The sequence below is a fragment of the Equus caballus genome, chromosome 6 (assembly GCF_041296265.1).
Source record: "Equus caballus isolate H_3958 breed thoroughbred chromosome 6, TB-T2T, whole genome shotgun sequence".
Lineage (NCBI taxonomy): Eukaryota > Metazoa > Chordata > Mammalia > Perissodactyla > Equidae > Equus > Equus caballus.
Window position 1 is genome coordinate 22,798,509 of NC_091689.1, and position 24,500 is coordinate 22,823,008.

General features: G+C 45.0%; 1 protein-coding gene across 4 annotated transcripts in view; it reads right to left on the reverse strand.

Moving 5' to 3' along the window:
• Positions 1 to 24,500, reverse strand: part of IQCA1 (IQ motif containing with AAA domain 1) — a 162,499-nt gene that overhangs the window by 132,259 nt on the left and 5,740 nt on the right. Inside the window, exons 1-5 of one of the 4 annotated variants that reach the window (XM_070269559.1) lie at positions 22,516 to 22,638; positions 19,729 to 20,050; positions 15,634 to 15,753; positions 11,661 to 11,852; positions 8,907 to 8,978 (exon numbers count right to left, since the gene is read on the reverse strand). In XM_070269559.1, coding sequence (XP_070125660.1) covers positions 8,907 to 8,978; positions 11,661 to 11,852; positions 15,634 to 15,753; positions 19,729 to 20,049 — 705 coding nt within the window. In that variant the 5' untranslated portion in view covers position 20,050; positions 22,516 to 22,638. Of the gene's footprint in view, positions 1 to 8,906; positions 8,979 to 11,660; positions 11,853 to 15,633; positions 15,754 to 19,728; positions 20,051 to 22,515; positions 22,639 to 24,500 lie in introns of those variants that run through there. The other 3 variants (XM_070269558.1, XM_070269560.1, XM_070269561.1) reach the window with 3 other exon arrangements.

Consider the following 24,500-nt stretch of genomic DNA (forward strand, 5'->3'; position numbering starts at 1 on the left):
TGGTGCATGTGTATTTGATGCCACCACTTATTTTGAAATATTTTGTGTTTTCTTACGTAGAAAAGTTATCATACTTGTTGATAGTTTTCCGTTGTATGAAATCACTCCGGTATCGTGACAACTTACTATAATTTTCCAAGGTGATTCACATCAGCTACCACGTCTTGAAGGCGTCTCTTATTCCAAGCTCCAGGCTAGCCCCTTGACCTATAATCTCTCTTGAAGCCCTTTAACACCTCTTCAAAATAGGCAGCACTCTCCTGCTCTTACAGAAGAAGAAACTGACGCTCAGAGGGCGGCGAATGTGTCACTCAGAGTCCCCCCACTGGCCCATGTGGTCAAGCTGGGCGTGCGTTCCCAGTTGGCCATCCCTGATGCCTGGTTCTTCATCAACATGGCGCAGCAAACCCTTCAGAGCTGGTGCATGCAGACGTGCACTCGTTTCTAAGATGCCGCCTCCCCCCGGGACACTTGGGCAACAGCTCTTTTGCCTTTAAAAAGTAATGTAAAATGAAAACAAAGCAAAATCAAACTCCACGAATCATAGAAAATCTGTTTTTGGAGAGCTAATTTATTTCTAGAAACAATCAAACATCCTTTCGAACCAAATGTAATGAATAAGACACATGACCAAGCTGGAGGACACACATGGTTTGGGGTTGAAATGAAAGCGTGATCGTAAAGAGCGTTTCATTTTGATTCTGTGCTCGTCGTGGCTTTGCCAGCAGTTCCCAAAGAGGAGCCCACGAATTCGGAGGGCACCAGAAGCACAGGACACCGCGTGCACCGCCTCCCCAGATGGAGCCTCGGAAGGGAGACGCCTCTTGGAGTGCGCACAGGGCACCCGAGCTCCTCCCTGGTGTTATTTGCTCATAAGAAAGAAGTCTGATTTGTTGACCAAAAAACAATCTAGAATATAGCATGTTTCATGTTAGCATTCTCAAGTGAGCACGGTTTTACGGTATTCCGAGGACGCAGCTGATGCATTTCAAAGTGACGGCTCTCCCTCCTTCATAAGCCTCCCCCAGTGTTATTATAATGCAAACACTGATAGCTTCAGGGGAACATAAAATATACGGTGGTCATGAATGTAGGACAAATTATTTCAAAGGGATCCACAGAGCAAAATGTATTACATTCATTAAGTTTCCTACTTGATCCACTCCATTGGCTCTGCCAATTAAAGTAATTGCACATGAATTTTTAGAGGACTGTTTATTTTCCTTTGTAGATTTTTAGAATATAAATATTTAAAATGGGCAGTATCAAAAAAAATAGTGTCTATGACAACGGTCAAGGAAACATTTGGTCAGAAATTGAAGGTATAAGGATGGCTCTTGTTCTGATTCTGGTTTCAGTTACCAAATCGTCGTTCCTGGAAAGATGCCAGGCTTCCCATAAAGATAGAAATACTATTTTGATCAGATAAGTCAATGGTTTATACATTGGCATGATGTAACAAGATGAAATAATGGAAAAATGAAATTTTAAAATGAGTAGACAATATCTTAGTTAGTGGTAGAGTGGAAAATATATTCAGTTGAAACATTTCATGGATTTGGGGAAATGGATTTTTATGGTTATCAGCCAGAGAACAGAAAATATCATTCTTTTAAAAATTGAATCCATATTTTTCTCAATGGTGTAAAATTTCAATAGAACACATAATACCCAGAAAAGACGTCCTTGGAAAAAAAGCAGACTGGAGAAAGTCACATTTAATACAAAACAGACAAGTTGTTCTCTTTGCACACGCTGTACTGCTGGAAAATTAATTTTACATGAGCTGAGCAGATATAAACTACAAAGTAAAACTAGAAAAATGACAGTAGAAAACATGTAATTCTATCTGTACTATTATCAAGGTAAGCTATTAAGACTTTAGGATGAAAAAATAGCATTTGGCCATGCCCTAAGTTTCTGGCATGGACACACAATAGACGTTCAGTAAATGTAGGCTGAAAGAGAGTAAATGGAAATTGTTGAATCAAACTGCTGCTAATGTAAAATTTCACGTTAAACTTCAATTATCCTAGATTGAATCTTCTGCTAGTTTACTTTTTTTTTTTGAGGAAGATTAGCCCTGAGCTAACATCCACCACCAATCCTCCTCTTTTTGCTGAGGAAGACTGGCCCTGAGCTAAGATCCGTGCCCATCTTCCTCTACTTTATATGTGGGATGCTGTCACAGCATGGCTTCATAAGCGGTGCATAGGTTTGCACCCGGGATCCGAACCAGCAAACCCCAGGCCACCGCGGCAGAGCACACGAACTTAACCACTATGCCACAGGCAGGCCCCTAGTTTACTTTTTAAAGTAGAAAATTGGAGAGAACCATTGTTTTTATCATTACATCTCATATCTGTTTGCTTCTTAAGGGTGGCACGGAGAAACCATTTTGTCTCTCTCCCTATGTACCTATCTATACACACTAAACAATTTGGAGATCTGAGGAGAAAAAGTTGATAATATTCCATGGCCATTTGCTTTTATTTTAAATGTGTGCTTTTTCCCAATTTAGGAAGTAAAATTTAAACCTTTTGGAAAATACAATTAGAGACCAAAAAAAAATCTTCCAAAAGTTCCCACATTAAAAAAATGAACACTAGGGGCCGGCCCCGTGTGTATCAGCTAAGTTTGCGTGCTCTGCTTTGGTGGCCTGGGGTTTGCTGGTTCGGATACTTGGCATGGACCTAGCATCACTCATCAAGCCATTCTGTGTCAGCATCCCACATAAAATAGAGGAAGATTGGCACAGATGTCAGCTCAGGGCCAATCTTCCTCACAAACAATAAAGACAAAAAGAACACTATTTAAACTTGGTATGTTTCCTTTCTTTTGTATGTGCATGGATGTGTGTACACATTTAGTTGAAATCATATTATATGTGTAATTCTAAATCCTGAATTTTCACTTTGAGCATTTTTATGTCATCAAAATTTCATCATCGACATACTTTTCAGTGGTGGCATATTACTACATTAATGTAGGCCCACCATAAATTATATAACTACAAACCTACTCTAGAACTGGTTCTCTCTCATTTTTCATTATTAAAAAGGACGTTCTAGGAAACTTCTACACACATAAATCTCTATTTCTGATGATTTCCTTAAAATAGAAATAGAATTTGGGGGTGGGTGTAGACAAATATTTTAATGATCTTGGTGCATCTTGCTAATGGTCTTTTAGGAAGGCTGACTCGATTTAACTCATCATGTAAGAGAATGAGCATCTCGTTATACTTGTCAATAATTATAACTTGAAAAAACTGTTTTTGCTAATAAGACACAACTTGCCCTATTTCACCTATTCTAAGATGCATATCTTTCACAGTTGAACATGTCTGAAATTAGGGATGGATGTGTATTACAATCAAGGATGTTATTTTTGGTCTCTTTGACAGCGTTTTGTTTCTTTAAAGGCAAATACAAACACGATGCATCTTAGAATAGACATTGTAGATTAATGAAATATAGTATCATTTAATTTTTCTCCTTTTGGTGAGGAAGATTGGCCCTGAGCTGTGCCAATATTTCTGTATTTTGTATGTGGGACACCGCCACAGTGTGGCTTGAGGAGCGGTACGAAGGTCCACCCCCAGGATCCGAACCTGTGAACCTGGGCTGCTGAAGCAGAGCACACAAACTTCACCACCACACCACTGGGCCAGCCCCTCAAGATCTTTCTTAAATCATATATGCTACTCCAGTATGATTTACCATGTTTTTTAAGACAAGAAAGCCCGGATGTCACAGATGAGACTGTAGAAACACACGGGCAGTGATGAGATGCCCCTTCACCAGGAAACTATGCTCTTCCAAGTGTCTAGAGCCTGGAGTTGAATTCCTTCCTCAGGCAAAATAACTCACACTGTCAGTCCCGTGCCGACACCAGAGTTGATGCACAGAGCCCTCACCTGCAGGTGGAGCCGTCCAGGATGAGGGGCCAAAGGAAAACAAAAGCTATTCCAAAACGAAATGGGTTACCATATCATATGTCATTCAGAACGTGCCATTACAAAACTGATGAAAATTAGATAGCAATACCCTGAATGTGGGACTAAATTATATTTTTCTGTATTTAATAATACCAAGATCTTTTAATTTATTTTGAATGCTAAAATCTGAGAAAATAAAATTTAATATTTTTATACAAGAAGACCTGATAAAAATAATGTCCTAAATGGACATGTTTCTGGTTGACGACAGAACAGAGGGATATACTGTGCTCACTGTCATGTCGTATCAGCTACATACTGGTGACCAACCACTTGATTCCCGTCTCTGAAGGCGGGAAGATGGGGCTGGCCCGGTGGCATAGTGGTTGAGTGTACGTGCTCTGCTTCAGTGGCCTGGGGTTCGCAGGTTCCGGTCCTGGGTGTGGACCAAGCACCGCTCGTCAAGCCACGCTGTGGTGGTGTCCCACGTAAAATAGAGGAAGATGGGCAGAGATGTTAGCTCAGTGACAATCTTCCTCAGCAAAAAGAGGAAGATTGGCAACAGATGTTAGCGCAGGGCCACTCTTCCTCACACACACACACACACACACACACACACACAAAGTCAGAAGAGGGAATGTGGTATTAGAAAATAAAACTTGAACAGAAACAGAAAAGAATAATATGAAGAAAACTATACCATAACACTGGTAAAAAAGTATAAATTGCATTTATTTTTTTCATTTCTTACATTATTCTCTGAGTATCTTTACTGTAACGAATAGAAGGAAAAGGAAGAATTGTATCTGATTTTTGTCTTGGTGAGATATACATTTGATAATAAATACGAAGAACTGGGAAAATGCATTATGAATTGACTATTACTTAGTCTCAAAGTTTCAATTTAAAAAGCTACAGACAAATTGTTTAAGTCATGATTCGTATCTTTTTCTTGTCTCCTATAATTTTGAATATGTATTTTATCTATAATTTTTTATAGACATAAAATACCTGTTTATTGTAGAAAGATGTAAGATTAGGCAGAAGAATAAAAATAAGACCGTGGCATTCACATTTTACATTTTGCAGGATGTAGAGAAATGCTAACACATCACTTCTTAACTGTTTCTGGGCACCACTCTCTGAGAATTACGAAACTACACTGATATGAATATTTATAGATTGTAAACTTTGCTCACATTTGCTTTTTCTTAGCAAGGAAATTCCAAGGGTTGGGATTACAGGGCAGTAAAGCCGTAAGTGTTTTAAATGTTTGTAATGAGACAAACTGGCCTCAGAAAGCGGGGTGGGGAATTCAACCCTCATGAGCCGTCCCTGGGTCCTCGTCCAAACTGGGGACCACCATTATTGATTCTCTTCTCCTTTATTAGTATAGACTTCTAGAAACGGCTGTGGTTTCTTTCCTGGACCTGTGCTGCAGTCCTGGACTCGTTCTAGCCCACCTTCCTTGCCCGTTCCCTGGCAGTTGTCGTACCTGCATCGTGGTCTCAAGGTTCTCCCTGCCTTCTTGAGCCCCGCCTTTATTCTTCATAGACGTGCTCCTAAGAAATCTCTTGCATGTCTCATTCCATTGTGGCATCTGCTTCTCACAGGACCCAAACAAACACAGGGACCTTGAAAATCTTTGCAGCATTTGCTACAGTGATTGGTATATTAATTTTTTTAATTTTTATTTTTTGAGGAAGATCAGCCCTGAGCTAACATCCATGCCCATCTTCCTCTATTTTATACGTGGGACTCTGCCACAGCATGGCTCCATAAGAGGTGCGTAGGTCCACACCTGGGATCTGAACTGGCAAACCCTGGGCTGCTGAAGTGGAGTGTGTGAAGTTAACCACTACGCCACTGGGCCGGCCCCATGATTGGTTTATTTGGGTATTTTTTTACCTCTTTGGTCCATTTTGATATTTATACTTCCCTAGATAATCTTCTCCATTCACAATATTTTCTAATTTATTACCATAGTTATTTATGATACTATCTAATAGTGTTTTTTAAATTTATGAGTATATGATGTATTTGTGTTTCTTCTTTTCTTTCTTTCCTTTTTTTTTTTTGGTGAGGAAGATTGGCCCTGAGCTAACATCTGTTGCCAATCTCTCTCTCTCTTTTTTTTCTCCCCAAAGCCTCAATACATAGTTGTACATCCTAGTTGTAGGTCACTCTAGTTCTTCTGTGTGGGACGCCACCACAGCGTGGCTTGATGAGTGGTGTGTAGGTCCATGCCCAGGATCCAAAGCGGTGAGCCCCGGGCCACTGATGTGGAGCGTGTGAACTTAACCACTCTGCCAAGGGGCCAGCCCCTTCTTCTTTTCTTGATTAGCCTCACCAGAGCTCTGGGTGTGATTAGCATTTTCAAAGACTCAGTCATTGTCTTTATCGGTGTTACTGTTTCCATATTTTTGCCATGCATTAAATATGGGGCCCCAAGCAGTGTAGCTCACTCCAACACACCTTAACTCAACGCTGTAACAGATCCTATAGACTTGCTTTTATTTATTTTTTTAAAAAAATTACAATGTCCTCAATGTCCTCTAATGAAACCTGAGCAAGTCAAAAAACAAGGCCCCCCAAGACATGGCCGCCATCCTTGGCGGTAATTAGCTTTGAAGAGAGATGGTGCAGGGGGAGTCAAGGGCTGCCTTCAGATACCTGAAGGGTTGTCATGTGACAGGGGGACCAGACAGGCTCTGAGTGACCATGGGGGACAGAAGGACAGGGCGTCTTTGGTCATTTGAATGAAAGGAGGAAGCTTCTAACATGAAGCAGAATGGGCGGCCCTGGGACGCAGGGGGTCTGTGTCTGGGGGGCTCAGGCAGAGGACAAACCAGCCTCCTCGGAGGCCTTGGACTTGATCATACAGACGATGCGGCAAACTCCTTTGCCCAGAAAGAGACTCTAACATGGTCCCAAATCATCTCCACCTCCCGGTGCTCACACCCTCATGTGAGCCTCTGCCCGAGTCAGGGTGGACCCTGCGACTTGCTTCTAACCCGTCTGAAAAGGGCAGAGGTGATGGGTCCCCACCTCCACGATCATTTGCGTAAGATTGTAAGCAGCCCCTCTGTCCCTTGCTGGCTTTGTAAAACTTTTACCTCTTAATTATTTTACTATTATATATGCCCTTGAGATGATGATGATTATTATTATATTGCAGTCACATTTGTTTATAACACTGTGTATGGGTATTTATCCAAAGAACATGAAAACGCTAATTTGAAAAGATCTGTGCACCCCTATGTTCATTGCAGCATTATTCACAATAGCCAAGACGTGGAAGCAACCCAAGTGCCCATCGATGGATGAGTGGCTAATGAAGATGTGGTATATATACACAATGGAATACTACTCAGCCATAAAAAAGACAAAATCGTGCCATTTGCAATAACATGGATGGACCTTGAGGGTTTTATGCTATGCAAAATAAGTCAGACAGGGAAAGGCAAATTCTGTATGACTTCACTCATATGTGGAAGATAAACAAACATAGAGATATGGAGAACAGATTGGTGGTTACCAAGGGGAAGGGGGTGGGGGGAGGGGGGAAGGGGTAAAGGGCCACATATGTGTGGTCCCATTTATAATTGCAACAAAAAGAACAAAATACCTAGGAATAAATTTAACCAGGGAAGTGAAAGACCTATACACTGAAAACTATAAGACATTACTGAAAGAAATAATGACATAAAGAAATGGAAAGAGATTCCATGCTCATGGATTAGAAAAATAAACACAGTTAAAATGCCCATACTACCTAAAGCAATCTACAGATTCAGTGCAATCCCAATCAGAATCCCAATGACATTCTTCACGGAAATAGAACAAAGAATCCTAAAATTTATATGGAACAACAAAAGACCCTGAATAGCCAAAGCAATCCTGAGAAAAAAGAACAAAGCTGGAGGCATCACAATCCCTGACTTCAAAGCATACTACAAAGCTACAGTAATGAAAACAGGATGGTACTGGTACAAAACAGGTGCACAGATTAATGGAACAGAATTGAAAGCCCAGAAATAAAACCACACATCTGTGCACAGCTAATCTTCGACAAAGGAGCCAAGAACGTACGATGGAGAAAGCAAAGTCTCTTCAATAGATGGTGCTGGGAAAACTGGACAGAGACATGCAAAAGGATGAAAGTAGACCATTACACAACACACAAAAATTAACTCAAAATGGATTAAAGGCTTGAATGTAAGTCCCTTGCTGGCTTTGATGAAGCAAGTTGCAATATGAGAGGCCCACATGGAGCCGGGGGCCAACTCCAGCTAACAACTAGCAAAAACCTTCGGCCTTCAGGCTCACAGCCCACCTGGACTGAATCCTGCCAACAACCACACAAGCTTGGCAGTGGACCCTTCCCCAGGCGAGCCCCAGGGGAGGCCCCAGCCCCAGCCCCAGCCTTGTAGGACCCTGAGCAGAAAGCGTCAGCTAAGCCCAGACTCCTGACTCACAGACACTGAGATAAACTGAGTTTAAAAGGTTGTTTCAGCTGCTGAGTTTGTTACACAGCGATCAGTCACGAATAGACCCTTTCAACCCTGATTCAGTAATCGGCAGGGCGATCACCCCCAACATGGCAGCCCTATCAGGGCAAACCCATTCTCACGCCCACAGATACTAACACAGGAGAGTGGCCTGCTGACGTCGGCCAGGAAGAGCGTGTTGGGAGCAGCTCCCAGCTTGTTTCCACACTCAGAGCAGCCCGCACATTCTAACAGAGACATGCAAATGGACACGCCCGTGCTCTCCTGGATCCCCCCCCGGGGCAGGCTGCTGTGTAACACAGGTGAGCCATTCTCTTAAATCACTGGTCATTTATTTTCCTTTCCTTTCCTTTCTTTCCTCAAAAACGCTCTAAGGCAGACACAAGTCTTACAGATTCTGTTGTCTTGCATAAGAAAACTAGATGCCTAAGAAAACTGTCTGGAAGAAAACTTACCATACCCAGGAAGACCATCTCCTCTTCTCTCTCTCTCTCGGTTTTCTTATTTTGGTGGAAACCTCGCCACACCTAAAAAACAAACACATAGTTGCTTGTTTAACACATTAAAACAATAAAGAATATGTGGTCCTACCGTTTCTCCCATATAAACCGCACATTCTAAATGATACAATGACTATGCAGTCCGGGCGGTGCACACGTGTGTGTGGATGGAGTATTTTTGATTCTGGGATCACAGGCAAAATTTTTGAAGAAAGAATGAATCACGGAAATGGCCTGTGCTGCTGTCTAAGGAACTGGCTGTGGACCTCAAGTGGGGCCTCGTCCTGTACCACTGTGCTGATCACGGGGGACCAGAGGCAGTCCCATCCACCCAGGGACCACGTAGCATCCACGCTCGCCCAAGACCCTGGCAGGAAACTTGTCAACCCCAGAGCCCACCGCTGACCCGGCAACAGCCTCACACCTGTTAGGAGGCTGTGATCAAAAAGACAAGAGATAAGAGGTGTTGGCGAGGTTGTGGAGGAAAGGGAACCCTTGTGCACTGTTGGCAGGAATGGAAATTGATGCAGCCACCATGGAAAACAGCATGGAGGTTCCTCAAAAAAAAAATTGAAAATAGAACTGCCACATGACCAGCAATCTCACTTCTGGGTCTATATCCAAAGCAAATGAAATCAGGATCTCAAAGAGATATCTACACCCCCATGTTCACTGCAGCATTATTCACAACAGCCAAGACATGGAAACAACATAAGTGTCTGTTGATGGATGAATGGATAAAGAAAATGTGGTACATCCATACAGTGGAATACTATTCAGCCCTGAAAAAGAAAGAAATCCTGCCATTTGCGACAACATGGATGCATTTTGGGGGCATTATGCTAAGTGAAATGAGTCATACAGAGAAAGACAAATACTGCATGATCTCACTTATATGTGGAATCTAAACATGCTGAACCTATAGAAACAGAGAGTAGATTTGTGGTTGCCAGGGGCTGGGGGGTGAGGGAAATGGGGAAATGTGGTCAAAGGTAGAAATCTCCAATTATGAGACGAGTAAGTGCTGGAGACCTAACGTACAGCATGGTGACTACAGTTAACAATACTGTCTTGTATACCTGAAAGTTGCTAAGAGTTAATGATCTTAAATGTTCTCACTGTAAGAAAAATGGTAACTATGTGAGGTGGCGCATGTGTTACTCAACCTTACTGTGGTAATCATTTGGCAATATATCCATATATCAAATGAGGTACGTCTTAAACTTACACAATGTTATCTGCCAAATATGCCTCAATAAAGCTGGGATAAAAAGAAATGACCTAGGGGCTGGCCTGGTGACACAGCAATTAAGTTCGTACATTCTGCTTTGGCAGCCTGGGGTTTGCTGGTTTGGATCCCTGGTGTGGACCTACACACCGCTTGGCAAGCCATGCTGTGGCAGCAACCCTCATATAAAGTAGAGGAAGATGGGCACAGATGTTAGCTCACGGCCAGTCTTCCTCAGCAAAAAGAGGAGGATTGGTGGCAGATGTTAGCTCAGGGCTAATCTTCCTCAAAAAAAAAAAAAAAAGAAATGACCTATAATTCTCATTAGTGGGATTCCCCTACCTGGGTTTCTTTAAGAGAAACTTCTAGATGGCAGCAGTGTGGGGCTAGAGCTAATGGTGGCACTTCATGGTTTTAGAAGGAAAGTTTCTTCTGTAATGTGGGGAAACAGAACACAGTAACATGCAAGAATTTTACAACTAAAACTGTGAACTCAGATGCCTGTATAAAACTTTGCATCCCACAGAGACTTGACCGAAAACACTCTCTTATCTGTCTCTCCTTCCCCCTCCCCCCACTCCCATTTAAACACAACTAGGAACAAAAGTCCTGATCCTCTGACTCTGTTTTATGTCCGCATACTTGCTTTCTCTCTAACCTAATTCTCCTTTGTGTCATGTTGCCATTTTCTGCATTTTCCCATAAGCAACTTAACCTCCATTGAGAAAAGATGGGATACAAGTCAACGGTGCTTCTCTGACAGAGCGAAGGAAACCTCCAGCCCACTGCTAGAAGGAATGTTGGGGTTCTGGTTATTAGTGATGGTTGCTGGGACTTTTGCAAATGGTACACACTTTGCAAGCTAGCAGGTGTTAACTGTTGCTCCCCTTCTGTAAATATGTCTGTCTATAAATGTGTTTTTAAAAATTCACCAAGGTATTATATCCTCACTGAATTTCTTCTTCTTTTTTTTTGGTGAGGAAGATTGGCCCTGAGCTAATATCTGTTGCCAATCTTCTTCTTTTTGCTCCAGGAAGATTGTTGCTGAGCTAACATCTGTTCTCATCTTCCTCTATTTTGTATGTGGGATGCCGCCACAGTATGGCTTGATGGTGCATAGGTCTGCACGTGGGATCCAACACCATGAACCCCGGGCTGCCAAAGTGGAGCACGTAAATTTAACGACTAAGCCACCAGCCCAGTCCCCGTGCTTTCCAACAGTTATCAACGATCTTTAAAAATACTTGAATAAAATGCCCTGCGTTTGATACCTATTTATGACAGAATGGAAGAAACACGACCAAGCCTAGTTAACGGTTTCCCCACGGTAAGAGCAGCATCGCTCTGGAGTTTAACCCGGTTCTCCTAAAGGTAGGACTTTGGAATTTTCAGTTTCGCAGCGCACTCCCGACCGTGGTACGTAGATTTCTAGCGGCATCAAGACATCTTGCCCCCCAGCTCTGAGCGCCACACATGCGCACCTTCTGAATACACACTGCGGCAGCCTCCTCGTCTGGGACTTTCTCGCCAAGCAACCTGGCTTGCTTTGCCCTGTACTCTTGAAGGAATATCTGCTTCATGAACACGGCTCGGAGGCGACCCTGCCGAGCCCTCTCTGCCATCTGGATCACCTTAATTGCCTCTTCTATGGGGATACCCTGGACGGAGGATTTCTGTAAAAAACGTTTAAGGTCAATCAGTGTTTAAACACGTCAACGGCATCAGCTGACCCCAGAAATATCACACACTTATTTCCGGCCCCACCTGAAGAGTCCCCAAATTGTGGATAAAGAGCATCATACGAATCATTTTTCCCATGAATTACGTATATTTTGATGATATACCGTGCTCCTACCGTGGTTCCATATTTCAGGATCTCCTAAGCTTTCTTCCACCATTCTGAACAAAATACTAATTAGCTCCACGATATTTTAGGTCGGCAGGAAAATTATACTAGGAGTGCCAATAAAATGGACCCAATAAAACTCGGAATTGCTATCAATGTTTCGTTAACTTAACAGTAGAAACACGTAAATTAAAAACACATCTCTATTATGAGAATTTAAAATGTAAAAATACACATGAAGTGAAATGCTGACTTTAAAGTCAATCGCAGAATGATCTAGTGAATATGACTAATGTTAAAATCATTTTAGAGATATTTAACTTTGCCACGTGTCTTCCAGCACCTACAAATTTGCTTTTGAAAATAGCCAAACGTGATGGGTACTACTAAGATGGAGAAAAATCAGGCTCGTGGAGTAAAATGATGTCTTTGGAGACCTCAGATGGGGTTTGTGGAGGCAAAGTCAGGCAAAGTCAGCCATTTTTGGAGGGAAGAGGGATGAGAGCAAGGTTGCTGGGGTATCCAGAGGCCGTGAGCTCTGAGAGGGCTCAGGCGTGAGGCTCTCTGTTGTCCCCGGAGAGAGGGAGAAGCTGTGCATGTGGCCTGGCCGGGCAGAGCCTCATGCATGGATGGAGGCAGAAGAGAGAGGCCATTTGAATCAGAAAACGCCCAAGCACAGGCTGATTCCTTTTCCAGGCCTCAGAGGGTAACGATGGCCACCATCTCAGGATGCACTGAGGTCCCAAGAGGCCATTTGAATCAGAAGACACCCAAGCACAGGCTGAGTCCTTTTCCAGGCCTCAGCGGCAGCAGTGGCCACCATCTCAGGATGCACTGAGGTCCCAAGAGGCCATTTGAATCAGAAGACACCCAAGCACAGGCTGAGTCCTTTTCCAGGCCTCAGCAGCAGCGGTGGCCACCATCTCAGGATGCACTGAGGTCCCAAGAGGCCATTTGAATCAGAAGACACCCAAGCACAGGCTGAGTCCTTTTCCAGGCCTCAGAGGGGAGCGGTGGCCACCATCTCAGGATGCACTGAGGCTGCTCCAATTCACCACCTGGGCCACGGCTTCCCAGAATGATCGCCTCTCTGTCTAACGGGAGGCGGGAGGCACAGGAAAGAGCAAGAAGGGACATTTACTGAGAGCTGACAGAGGCCAGCTGCTTTCACATATCTTCCCATCAAATTCACAGAGCAACCTCCATGGCAGGAATTTATTGTGACCACTTAAGAAGCCTGAGGCTCAGGGAAGGGAAATAGCTTCCACAGGCTCCCCGGGTTGGGAAGGGTGGAGCCAACCTGAACAGAGGCAGACCCTCTTTCTCCTGGAGCTTCCACCGCTCCTCAGTGAGGCCCCTGGGCTCCTTGGGAGGAAGTTCTTTCACACAACAACCCCTCGGAGTTTCACTTTCACTGAGATCTCATCGCTCCAAATTTGCGACGAGCACGCCTGTCCTAAGATACACTTTGCATGTCCGAGTGGAATGACTGCCTTTCTCCTATTAAATCAGACAATGTACATAAAAGCACCAAAGCATATCATATCGCAGGTGCCCGGCAAATGTTAGTTACTGTTGTACTTATTTCCTTGAGATTCCATGCTGTCATTCTGAAAATAATTAAAGCCCTTCCTGACTACTTCCCAGGGGTTTGGGGTAGTCTACTCAATAGGACAAAGATTTCTGGACATCGATGGAGGCCCCAAGAGTAAGTATTAAGTGTTACAAATGTAGGTGTGGATGATAATTTTCCCTATCAAATTCTTCTCGGGGTCTATATTGAATATCTTCAAGAAATAAGCAGCTTAAGGAGAGAGCAGGGGTCCAGTAAGACATCGAAGGGCATGGGAAAGTCACATGGATGCCCAGGGGTCGTTGACCAGAGCCCCGTGTTTTGCTGAGCATGAGGCATCTGAAATAGAGACGGGGTGGAGAGGAGCGGCTCCACCTGAGGAAGCAAGCAGAGCTGGCCAGGGCGGGACACTGAGTGAGGGAAGCAGGACACATCCCTGTGGCGGACCCCACACAAACAAAGAGGGACCGGGGCAGGGGGAGGGAGGAGAAACAGCAGAGAGGACTTTTTAGGGTTTTCCTGTAGTGTGTACGATGTAGTCTCCCTTCTCCACTGCCACTATAAAATCTTCAGTGAATTCTGCACTGTTTGTCAATGCCTTGTGCCAGGGGATGCCTGTGGGGAACTCAGTGAAGTGCTGAGTGAGTGCTGTGTCTGACTGATGCATGGACTGAAGGCACAGACACAGAAGTCCAGTGGTGAAAGGATGGCCAGAGGACCCCCAGGCGAGTCAGCCTGGAAATCTCCTTCACGCATGTCTAACGTAGAAGGGCCAGTCACTCGGGAGAGGTGCAGGAGGGAGAGGTGGCTTGAGTTAGGCGGGTCAGGAAAGGTTTCTTGCGGGATGCTGCGTGAAGTTGGGCTCTGAAGAATGAGTACCATTTCGACAGGCTGGGATGCAGAGAGAAGAGCAAGCCCTCTAGGCAGCATGCAGCATGCCTATGCAAAACGGGAGACAGCACGGGGCTGGCTAAGGCAGTGCGTGCACCTGGCCTGTTTCCCGTGCCAGGCAGACAGGGCACTTCCTGCTCCCTCCTCCCACCATTCTGGATGCCCTTGGAATCTTCCTTAACATTGTGACCCAGACTGGCAGTACCCAACGGGGCCCATCTGTAGGCAGACCACGTGCCAGTTTACCCTGTGCATGTGGGGCTGCACCTGCGCCTCAGCAGTTACTCATAGCGCCCTTTCACTCTGACTTGTTCCAGTTGGGATGGTCCACTGCTTCCTTACAGCTTGGGTCACGAGGACCAGCCAGCGGCGTGAGGCACTGATTGCGTAGGCAATGAGGGTCACCGAGATGCATAAGCAGACTTGTCAGAAGATTGATACGGCAGTGCCCTGTGGAAAGGACTGGAAGAAAAAGACTGCCCACTGGGAGGCCCCATGGGAATGACAGCGAGGCTCCAGGAGAAGGTACTGAGCATCAGAACTAAGACAGCTGTGAAAACGGGAAGAAGGTGGAGTTGCACAAATATTGGGGATAAAGGAGATACGGGGCTGGGGAACCCACTGGATTCTGCTCTCGGCTTTCCCAGGCCGGAGGGGGGCGGGGAGGTGGCGGTCTTTAAGGATTTTTTTCCCCTTTCCCCTGCAGACAGTCCATTTGAGGTGATCCACGTGTTACTCAACTTGAAGTTATAAAAGGTCAATAGGGGAAGTAATTTTTGAGTTCCTAGTAAGTTATCTCAGCATTCAATTACTTTATATGAACAACGTTCTGCTTGTGACTTTAGGTGAATTTGAGATGAAAAATTGAACTGACTCATAATCTACCCAATCTTAGAGATAGTGCTTTAATCAACAAAGTATTAAGCTTTGATCTGTATTTCCAAAGTTCTTGAAAAATAATGGTTATGAATCATCAAAAACACATCCCAAAGTTCGGCAACTTCTTACAAACTCAATAATAACGGGGGAAGGGTCCCGCTGTTCTCACAGTGAAAAGACTACTTGTTTCTCACACAATTAAGAGTAGCAGAGAAAGGAGGTTTTATAGATTAGGGAATAATGTTTGTTAAAATGATATACAAACCGTGTCAGTTACATCTAATCCACTGGCGGCTAATATTTGAGCAAGGATTTTCTCTCTCTCTTTTATGACATCCATCTTCTCCTTCAAAAAATACTTGGGTATCGGAATATCTAATTGTTGCTAGAAAAGAGAAAGAACAAACGAAAGGGCATTTTTGTCACAATTGCAGGACTCAGATCTATTTAAAAGACACTGTAAGGATGTGTCCATCAAAGGGACTCCCTTGACGTCTCATCGTCTTTAAGGGATGATGAAGCCAGTGGAGTAAGGAGAATTCGTTATCACTAAGGAGACACAAATACAGTCAAAAGGGAAAATCATAACCATGTTGCTTATTTTAATCATTACTCTAAAACTTCCATAATTCCTATCAGTTAGGCCTCAATTAACCAACTTCCTTAAAGAAATATAATATCATCTCAGCCTCCCTAAAATAATAATGCAGATTAGGATAGCAAAGTCTGGAGCTGTAGAGATCTCTGAACTAAACCTAATAATTTACCATTAAATCATTTATCATCATCTATCATCAACTATTTGTATGTAAATGGTCACAATTTTTTTCTAATTAATTCGGTTTTATTTTTACCTAAATTATGCCATTACAAAAGTTATTTACTAAATTAATTGGCTTCATTAGGAAACTTGCTTTTGACACCAGAAATATAAACTTCTGTTCTTCGCTTGTGTATATTACCAAATATTTCAAATTAGTGGAGGTCAAAGGAATATTTACCAGTTCAAGTTAAAAAACCAAGAGTGTAGAGGTGTTATTCAAGGATATGGGTGAACCCTTGGCCAACCCATGGAGACACACAGTCGTAGATACCCCATCAGTCACTTCTAGGCGCCTTCTGGTAGACCAGTTGACCAGGGAAAGCTAAGCGGCTCATCCTCAGGGTTGGCTTCCCTGTTCCCATTCTGGTGTGACTCCCCACACTGTTCTCCCAAACAGGTAATTTTGAACAGGCTTTCCCTTAAACGAGCATTATAGCATAAAGGGGTGTCTTTTCAGGGCTGGGTGGGATGGTGTCCCTGGGAATTCCGGGAGGCGGCAATAGTTGTTTTTGGAACCCAAAACTTTCTCCAGCCAATGGAGTGTTTGGGGTGAACTTCAAGCGAGCTTCCAGGGTCCGGGGAGTGAGTGTGGCCTGGGGATGGAAGACAGTCCGAGGAGGATGATGACACTTTTATTAAATGCAGTCATTTTTTTTTTTAAAGATTTTATTTTTTCCTTTTTTCTCCCCAAAGCCCCCCAGTACATAGTTGTATATTCTTCGTTGTGGGTCCTTCTAGTTGTGGCATGTGGGACGCTGCCTCAGCGTGGTCTGATGAGCAGTGCCATGTCTGCGCCCAGGATTCGAACCAACGAAACACTGGGCCGCCTGCAGCGGAGCGCGCGAACTTAACCACTCAGCCACGGGGCCAGCCCCTTAACGCTGTCATTTTATTTATTAATAAGCGTGTTCGAGTGTTGTACTTTTCTAACTTTGAAGACGAAACTTCATGGACATGGCTCCACCTGGTGTGTTTAGGACCATAAAATTATAATTAGGATTTTGAAGGTGAAGAAACAGAGCAACTGAGAATGGAAGAGAGGGGAAGACAGACGTCAGCTGCTCTGGGCTGGCTGCTGGTTCTCCATCCACGATGCATTTTACGTCCACCCCAGACACCTTAGGGTTTCCCATTCTCGATGGGGTGGAATCAAGGAAACTTCCGGTGGCAGAGAAACTGCCCCTACATGTTTCTCTACATCAGGGGATCTGTTAGGGCAGGCTCCTTGTCTGGCAGGTCACAGAAACAGTCTTCTGGCTGGTTTTGCCAAGAGGGCACATGGATGGAAGGATTTGGGAGCTCGTGGAACCAGAGCTGGAACACAGCTGAATGTCTGTGAGCAAAGAGTTGTGTCTAGGGATGAAGATGCCCTTCGGGACTCGGCCAGGTATTTCTGCTCCTCTTGGTGCGTCTGCTTTGTTCTCCCTCTCTTTCTCTCTGAAGAGCATTCTTCTAAGCAAACAAAGTTTCCAGCTACTTGCCAGTTTGGGAGATGGCAGTTCAGACTCTGAGATAGAAACTGGTCTCCCTCTCTCTCCTGGCTTCAGAACCTCTCAGAGAAGGGCTGGCTGGTGCAGCCACCAAGGTGCCCATCCTTGAGCCAATCAGCTGTGGTCAGGGTGTGGGTCATACTGTACAGATAGCTGGGTGCTGGCGCAACCAAATATAGGGGAGCTGCCGGCTGTGTGGGTGACAGCCACCGAGGCCCAGGCACAGAGGATGCTGGTTGGTGGGGCTTCCATCCTGAAATGCATAACTGGGCTGCACAGGAGTTCCCAGAGGCTGGTACACTTGTGTCTGCCTGGCCAGAGCGCTGTTTACGGAGTCCATGCTGCTGCTGTTGGACGCACCCTCTGACCACCCGGACCTCAGTGCCGGCACATGGCTCAATCTGCACCTTCTAGGGCTGGTGGAAAACATGGCTGATGGTCTCCTACCATGAAGACCTCCTGGAGGACGCTGCTCATTCATCATCCCTCTCAACGCTCAGTGGCCCCATTGCTACGGGAACAATTGCACGGCCTTCAAGAAGAGGACCCAGCCGCAGCAGCGGGGCTGGCTGAAGCAGTATGAAAAGCAGGAAAAAAACTGAAAGGGCCCACCATACAAATTTCATCAACTTCTTATTCCCTGCATTTAGGAATATTATTTAATATTCTTGGAATTAAATTAGTAAATTTAATATTACTTTATTGCCTAAATTTAGGAATATGACTTAATGACTATTTATTTCACATTTATCCTAAGTTGTTCTTGCTATTTTCACACGGGTGAATAAAAGCACACTGACCTAAAAAATCTAGCGGTTTAATCCATGCTCTTATAAATGAATGCACAAAACATGGATGTCCTGGAATGATCTTCAACATTTTCACTCATTTCTGTTAGTTTCTTTAATGCCTTCTGATAAAATGCAATAATAATGCCAGGAAAGCTTGTCCCAGAAAGAAACACAGCCTTTATAGATGCTCCAACAGTTTCAACAGGAAGAAACATTAAACACCACGTGGAAAATTAAACACTTTCTCCTTTTTATTTTATTTTGGGGAAACGTTCTTTCCAAAATGGATATGGAGCTCGTAGGACCATGACACTGAAGCAAGGTGTCCACCGGCCCCTGGCAGACCCAGCCAGACAGAGCATCAGAAGAGATCCTGGGTGTCTGGCGGCGAAGGTCAAAGGGCAGCAGTGGGGGCCAGATGCTCACAGGAGGGTGCTGTGGTTACGGGTGCTGGCAGATTGCTCCAGGGTAGCAGAGAGAGACAATGGCAGGAAGCCCTCCTTTGCCATCCATCCCTCGAGTCACCACTGACCCAGAGCAAAAGACGAGATGCCTCCACCTGGGAATAAGGAACCAACAACCAACAGGCTACTCATCCCGAAGACGATGATGGGCAACAGAAGCCAGAGAGAGATTCCCTTGGGAAACAGAAGTAGGAATATGGCTACTGGAAATTGGGAGGATCTGTGCCACAGAATATTTGTGAAAGGGTCGGCCTACTCGATCGCAGCCGGCCTGGGCAGACTCCACGGTGACAAGGAAGACCACAACAACCGCAGTGTCCAAGAGACCCAAGGACTGTGTGAAGATTTGTCTGAGCCCAAAACTAAGGGAACCCAATCCTTGTCCATGACAGTACCCAGTCCTTTTCCACGGCAGTACCCAGTCCTTGTCCATGGCAGTACCCAATCCTTGTCCATGGCAGTACCCAATCCTTTCCATGGCAGTACCCAATCCTTGTCCATGGCAGTACCCAATCCTTGACCATGGCAGTACCCAATCCTTGTCCATGAGAGTACCCAGTCCTTGTCCATGGCAGTACCCAGTCCTTGTCCCTGGCAGTACCCAATCCTTTCCATGGCAGTACCCAATCCTTGTCCATGGCATTATGGTCTAATTGACAAGCCATGTTTCAACTTGTAATACAGCAAACAACTAGTAAATATGTCTAGAAAGTCTGTAGAATATTGATTCTAGGTGTCCATATCATATTTAAAGCAAAGAGAAACTGATAAGAAAAAACCCCGAGGACTTACGGGAGCCAATTTGAGGTCCTGTAAGATATCGTCGAAATAATGAAACTCGGTTAATTCCAACTCTACCATCTCATTCTTCAGTTCCAGGATGCGACCCATCACTCCATCTAGTATTTTCCGGATCAGTCTTCGTTTCTGTGGGTGGACGATCTGGTCATAGACATTCTCCAGGTTCCCAAAGATCTGCACGTACTTTATGTAGTAGGTGGCTAATGTCTGGAAGATGAACACTTGATTTCTTTGTGGCTCTAGCAACTGAGACTCTTTATCAAGCAGAGAATTCAGGGCTTCTTGGGTCTGATGCCACATCTTATTATACATTCTGAGGGAAGACAGAGAGTTTAGACAATACAGTAAGTAAAAGTTACTTTGTAAGGCATAGACATTGAGCATCTGGTATAACGAAATATAACTCATTGTCAAATGTGAGCTAAAAATACCGGCCAATTCCCGGGCTGTTTAGACCACCGATGTCCTGTTTTGATGTGCATGTAATTTTTGGATAGGACCACTGCTATTATCATCAAATAAATAGTTTAAAAAGCCTTTTACCTAAATGATATAAAGTGATTCCTCACGATACCCATAAAGCCAGTATTATTATACCCATTTAAAAGATGAAGAAGTTGATGACCAGATTAGTTAACTGATTTGTCCATACATACAACTGGTGGAGTATAAATCAGAACCATCACTTTGGAAAGTCACTCAGCATCACCTTGTAAAGGTGAACATGTGCATACCCTATGAACAAACAACCAGGCGTAGAGAAACTCGTGGAAATCTGCATCAAGAATGACCACAGTAGAGTTTCTGTTTTGTTTTTTCTTTTAAAGATTGGCACCTGCGCTAACATCTGTTGCCAATATTCTCTTTTTTTCTTTTCTTCTTCTTCTCCCCAAAGCCCCCCAGTACACAGTTGTATATTCTAGTTGTGAGAGCCTCTGGTTGGGCTATGTGGGACGCCGCCTTAGCATGGCTTGATGAGCGGTGCTGGGTCCGTGCCCAGGATCTGAACCAGCGAAACCCTGGGCCGCCAAAGTGGAGCATGCAAACTTAACCACTTGGGCATGGGGCTGGCCCCAGTATTTCTTTATAGTAGCAAAAAAACAAACCTAGAGATAACCCAACGTCCATGAACAGGAGAATAGATAAATAAATTGGGGTATTCTCACCAATAGACTATTACACAGCAGTGAAAAATGAAGGAATTACAGCTGTTAGCAACACCCAGGAAACTTAGAACCATAAGGTACAGGGTAAAAAGTAAGGTGCAGACTGTGCCCTGGAGGCTGGCCTCTTGGACTGCATCAGCGGGCTCCTGGCCCTCAGCTTGCAGCTGGTCGAGTCAGTGGAAGGAGCAGAGAGGAAGCTGGAGAGCCAGAGCAGAGAGATGGGGGTATGTCCTCTCCCAGTGCCTCCCTCCCTGGCAAGTCAACAAATGGTTGGAAGCCTCCTTCCACTGAAGGCTTACAGTGGGGACAGCTCTGCCCTTGCTAGCCCCAGGACACACACCATCCCTTGTTGGTCTCCCTAGACTCTGGCCACACCTTTATCACTGGTCCCTTTATTAGCCCTTGTGCTGAGTGAGCTATCCTTTGCCTCTGGGACCCTGACCAATACATTCATGGCAGAGACTTTTTTAAAAAAAATTGTGGCTGGCCCCATGGCCAAGTGGTTTAGTTCGAGCGCTCTGCTTCAGCTGCCCAGGGTTTCACGGGTTAGCATCCTGGGTGTGGACATGGCACCACTCATCAGGCCATGCTGAGGCAGGGTCCCACATGCCACAACTAGAAGGACCTGCAACTGGAATATACAACTATGTACTGGGGGTGGGGGGGGGGGTTGCGGGAGAAGAAGAAAAAAAAAGAAAAAAGAGATTGGCAACAGATATTAGCTCAGGCGCCAAAAAATAGAAAAAATTGGGGTGATTTTTGGCTCTCTTTTTACATCCATGAGCCAGGAGTGAAAAGCTAACTGGAAGTTCAGTGTGTCTTGGAAGGGCCTTATCAACCAGAGGGCTTCACCGGGGATGGGCAGGACCCTGGCCATTTCCCTGATGAGGGTGAAACCCGCGAATCTCCGGGTCTATCTACTAGGTCTTTCCTGTGCTGGCGGGCGGGGCTCCAATCTCTGCCGGGAAGCAGGTGGGTCCAGGGGGCTGAGGACTCTCACTTCCTCGACATGGTCAGTCTGGCCTCTCGTTCTCACGCTCGCCTGTGCCTGGCGTCCGGAGTCCCGGCTGCCTGCACCTGCCTCTTCCGCCAGGATGGGAGCGGCTTAGCACCTGTCTCTGCGGTCCAAACGCCCCTGATGCTGATCTAATACCGGGCCTCCCACTTTCGGCCCCACCTCAGAAGGACCAGACCTGCCCCTACCGCATCCCCGGGTTCTCCTGGAACCGCTGGCTCTTTACCGCCGCGCCTCTGCAGGGCTGCAGGGCTGCGTTCTCTGCCCCGCCTCCCACCTCTCATCCGCATCCGCAGCTGCTTCCCCACCCCCCCCCCCCCCGCCCCGCCCCGCCTCCTCCATCTTCCCGATGTCACCTATCAAATGCTCAAATGTTCTCTCGCCTTTTAAATCCTTCATTGCCCTTTGGGAGGCGATTCAGGCGGAATGGAGATAAATATGGAGCGCACTCCACCTTCTGTAACTGGGACTCCCCCCTTGCATTCCCAGGCATCCCCCTGGTCCCAGGCACTCTGCTCTGGTCCCACTCTCTGCCATTCCTCAGACACGCTGCGCTCTTTCTTTCCTGTGAGTAAGATGCGGGGGAACATCACTTACTGAAACTCTGGCCACGTTGTGTGCTACGTGTCCTCCTCGCCACATCCCACGAAAGGGCGCTCCCCTGCCTCCCACTGAGCTGGGTGGGAGGAGACAGCTCGCTCCGAAGTGGCGAGGCCAGAGTCTGGATCCAGATCTGTGTGATTCTGAGCTCAGAACCATCATTAAACGGTACCGCCAGCTCTGCCTCTCCCCCAAATTAAGGGACCACCGCCACCACCGCCGCCACGAAATACACCACCGGAACTTTTGCAACGATGACCGGTGACAAATAGAACCTCATCGTCTTAATGTCCATTCACTTCATTGCTAACAAGACTAAATATATTTCCACCTGCATATCGGGCGTTTGCAAGTTCTCTTCTTTAAATTGTTTATCCATTTAGTTAATGGATAAACCATTATCCATTTTATCCACTTAAATATCCATTTCATATTATCCATTTGGTTTGGCCTCTTTTTACACTGGCTTATTTTTCTATTAAATTGTGGGGGTTCTTTGTATATTCTGAGGATCTTGCCATTCGGGGGCTCACCGTCCAGCTCAGAAGCTGGTTTCTCCCTACAACCCAGAGCGGGCAGTGGGCATGCTCCCTCTGCCCTTGTCCCCGCTGGGAAGGGCAGTCCCGCCCTGGACTCACACAGGGGTCCCCGCTCCAGCCCTCCTGGCTGAAATCCCAGAGCAGCTGCCAGTGGCCTGCTCACTGCTGTGGGTTTCCACTCTGCTCTCGGTGCAGAGATTTCCAGCTTGGATTAAAAAAGCCAAGTTTTTAATTGTTCAATTTAAAATAGTTTTATTTTATAATTTAATATATACTATTAAATATAATATATAATATGAATATATCACAAATTAGTATAAATTTAAAAGAAAAATTAAAACATTTTTAAAAATAAAATTTGAAAAAAAAAATGGGCCAGCCCCAGTGGCCTAGTGATTAAGTTTCGTGCACTCCACTTCTGCAGCCTGAGTTCTGTTCCCCGGTTCCAACCTATAGCGCTGGTCGGTGGCCAGGTGGCCATGTTGTGGCAGTGGCCCACATACAAAAAATCGAGGAAGATTTGCAACAGATGTTAGCTCAGGGTGAGTCTTCCTTAAGCAAAAAGAGGAGGATTGGTGACAGATGTTAGCTCAGGGTGCATCTTCCTCAGCAAAAAAAATAAAATAAATAAAATAAATAAATAAATAAATTTTAAAAATTCTTTAAAAATATCTTTTATCTACCATTTTTACGTGCTTGGAGCAGAGATGGGAGATTTTCATCTTCCTGGCCAAAACTTAAAACCTTCTCTTGATGTGAAAAGTCTTTTAGATTCAGATTTAGATGATGGTAACAGCTCACAGTTACATAATGTCAGTCATTGTGGCTGTTCTAAGTACCCTACATATATTAGTTCAGGTACTCCTCAACAACCCTCTGAGTTGGCATTATTATTACTCCAGTTTGCAGGTGAAGAAACTGAGGCACAGAGTTGTGCCATCTGAATGCAGGATCTGCAGCCATGCAGCCTGGCTCCAGAGTTCCTGGTCTGAACCACTCCACCTTACCGCCTCCTGTTCATCAGGGTGAAAGCAAATAAGGGATGACAAGCCATGTGGCAAAGATGTGATGGACACTACAAGAAAAGTGAAGATTTATAGTTAAAAAATAAACTTTTTCTTTCCGCTTCAGCACCCCAGTGAGTTTGGATACTGAATGGCCTCTGGCACTCCACCCATTGGCTTCAAGCACCAGCATTCTCCAAACTTAGCAATATTTTCAGAATATTGCTAGTGAGCGAGCACTGTGGTAGACAACTTTATTATACAAGAGATGCTTATTAGAAAGTTACAGTTCCATTTAGCACAGGGCATTTCACTCCGTGCCTAATAAATGCCTATAAACAATGCTATTTACCAGGAACAACCCCATAAAAGAGCAATAACAAGACAGGCAGCATCGTCTGCCCGGTCAGAGCATCTCGGAGCGTGCTGGCGATTCTGT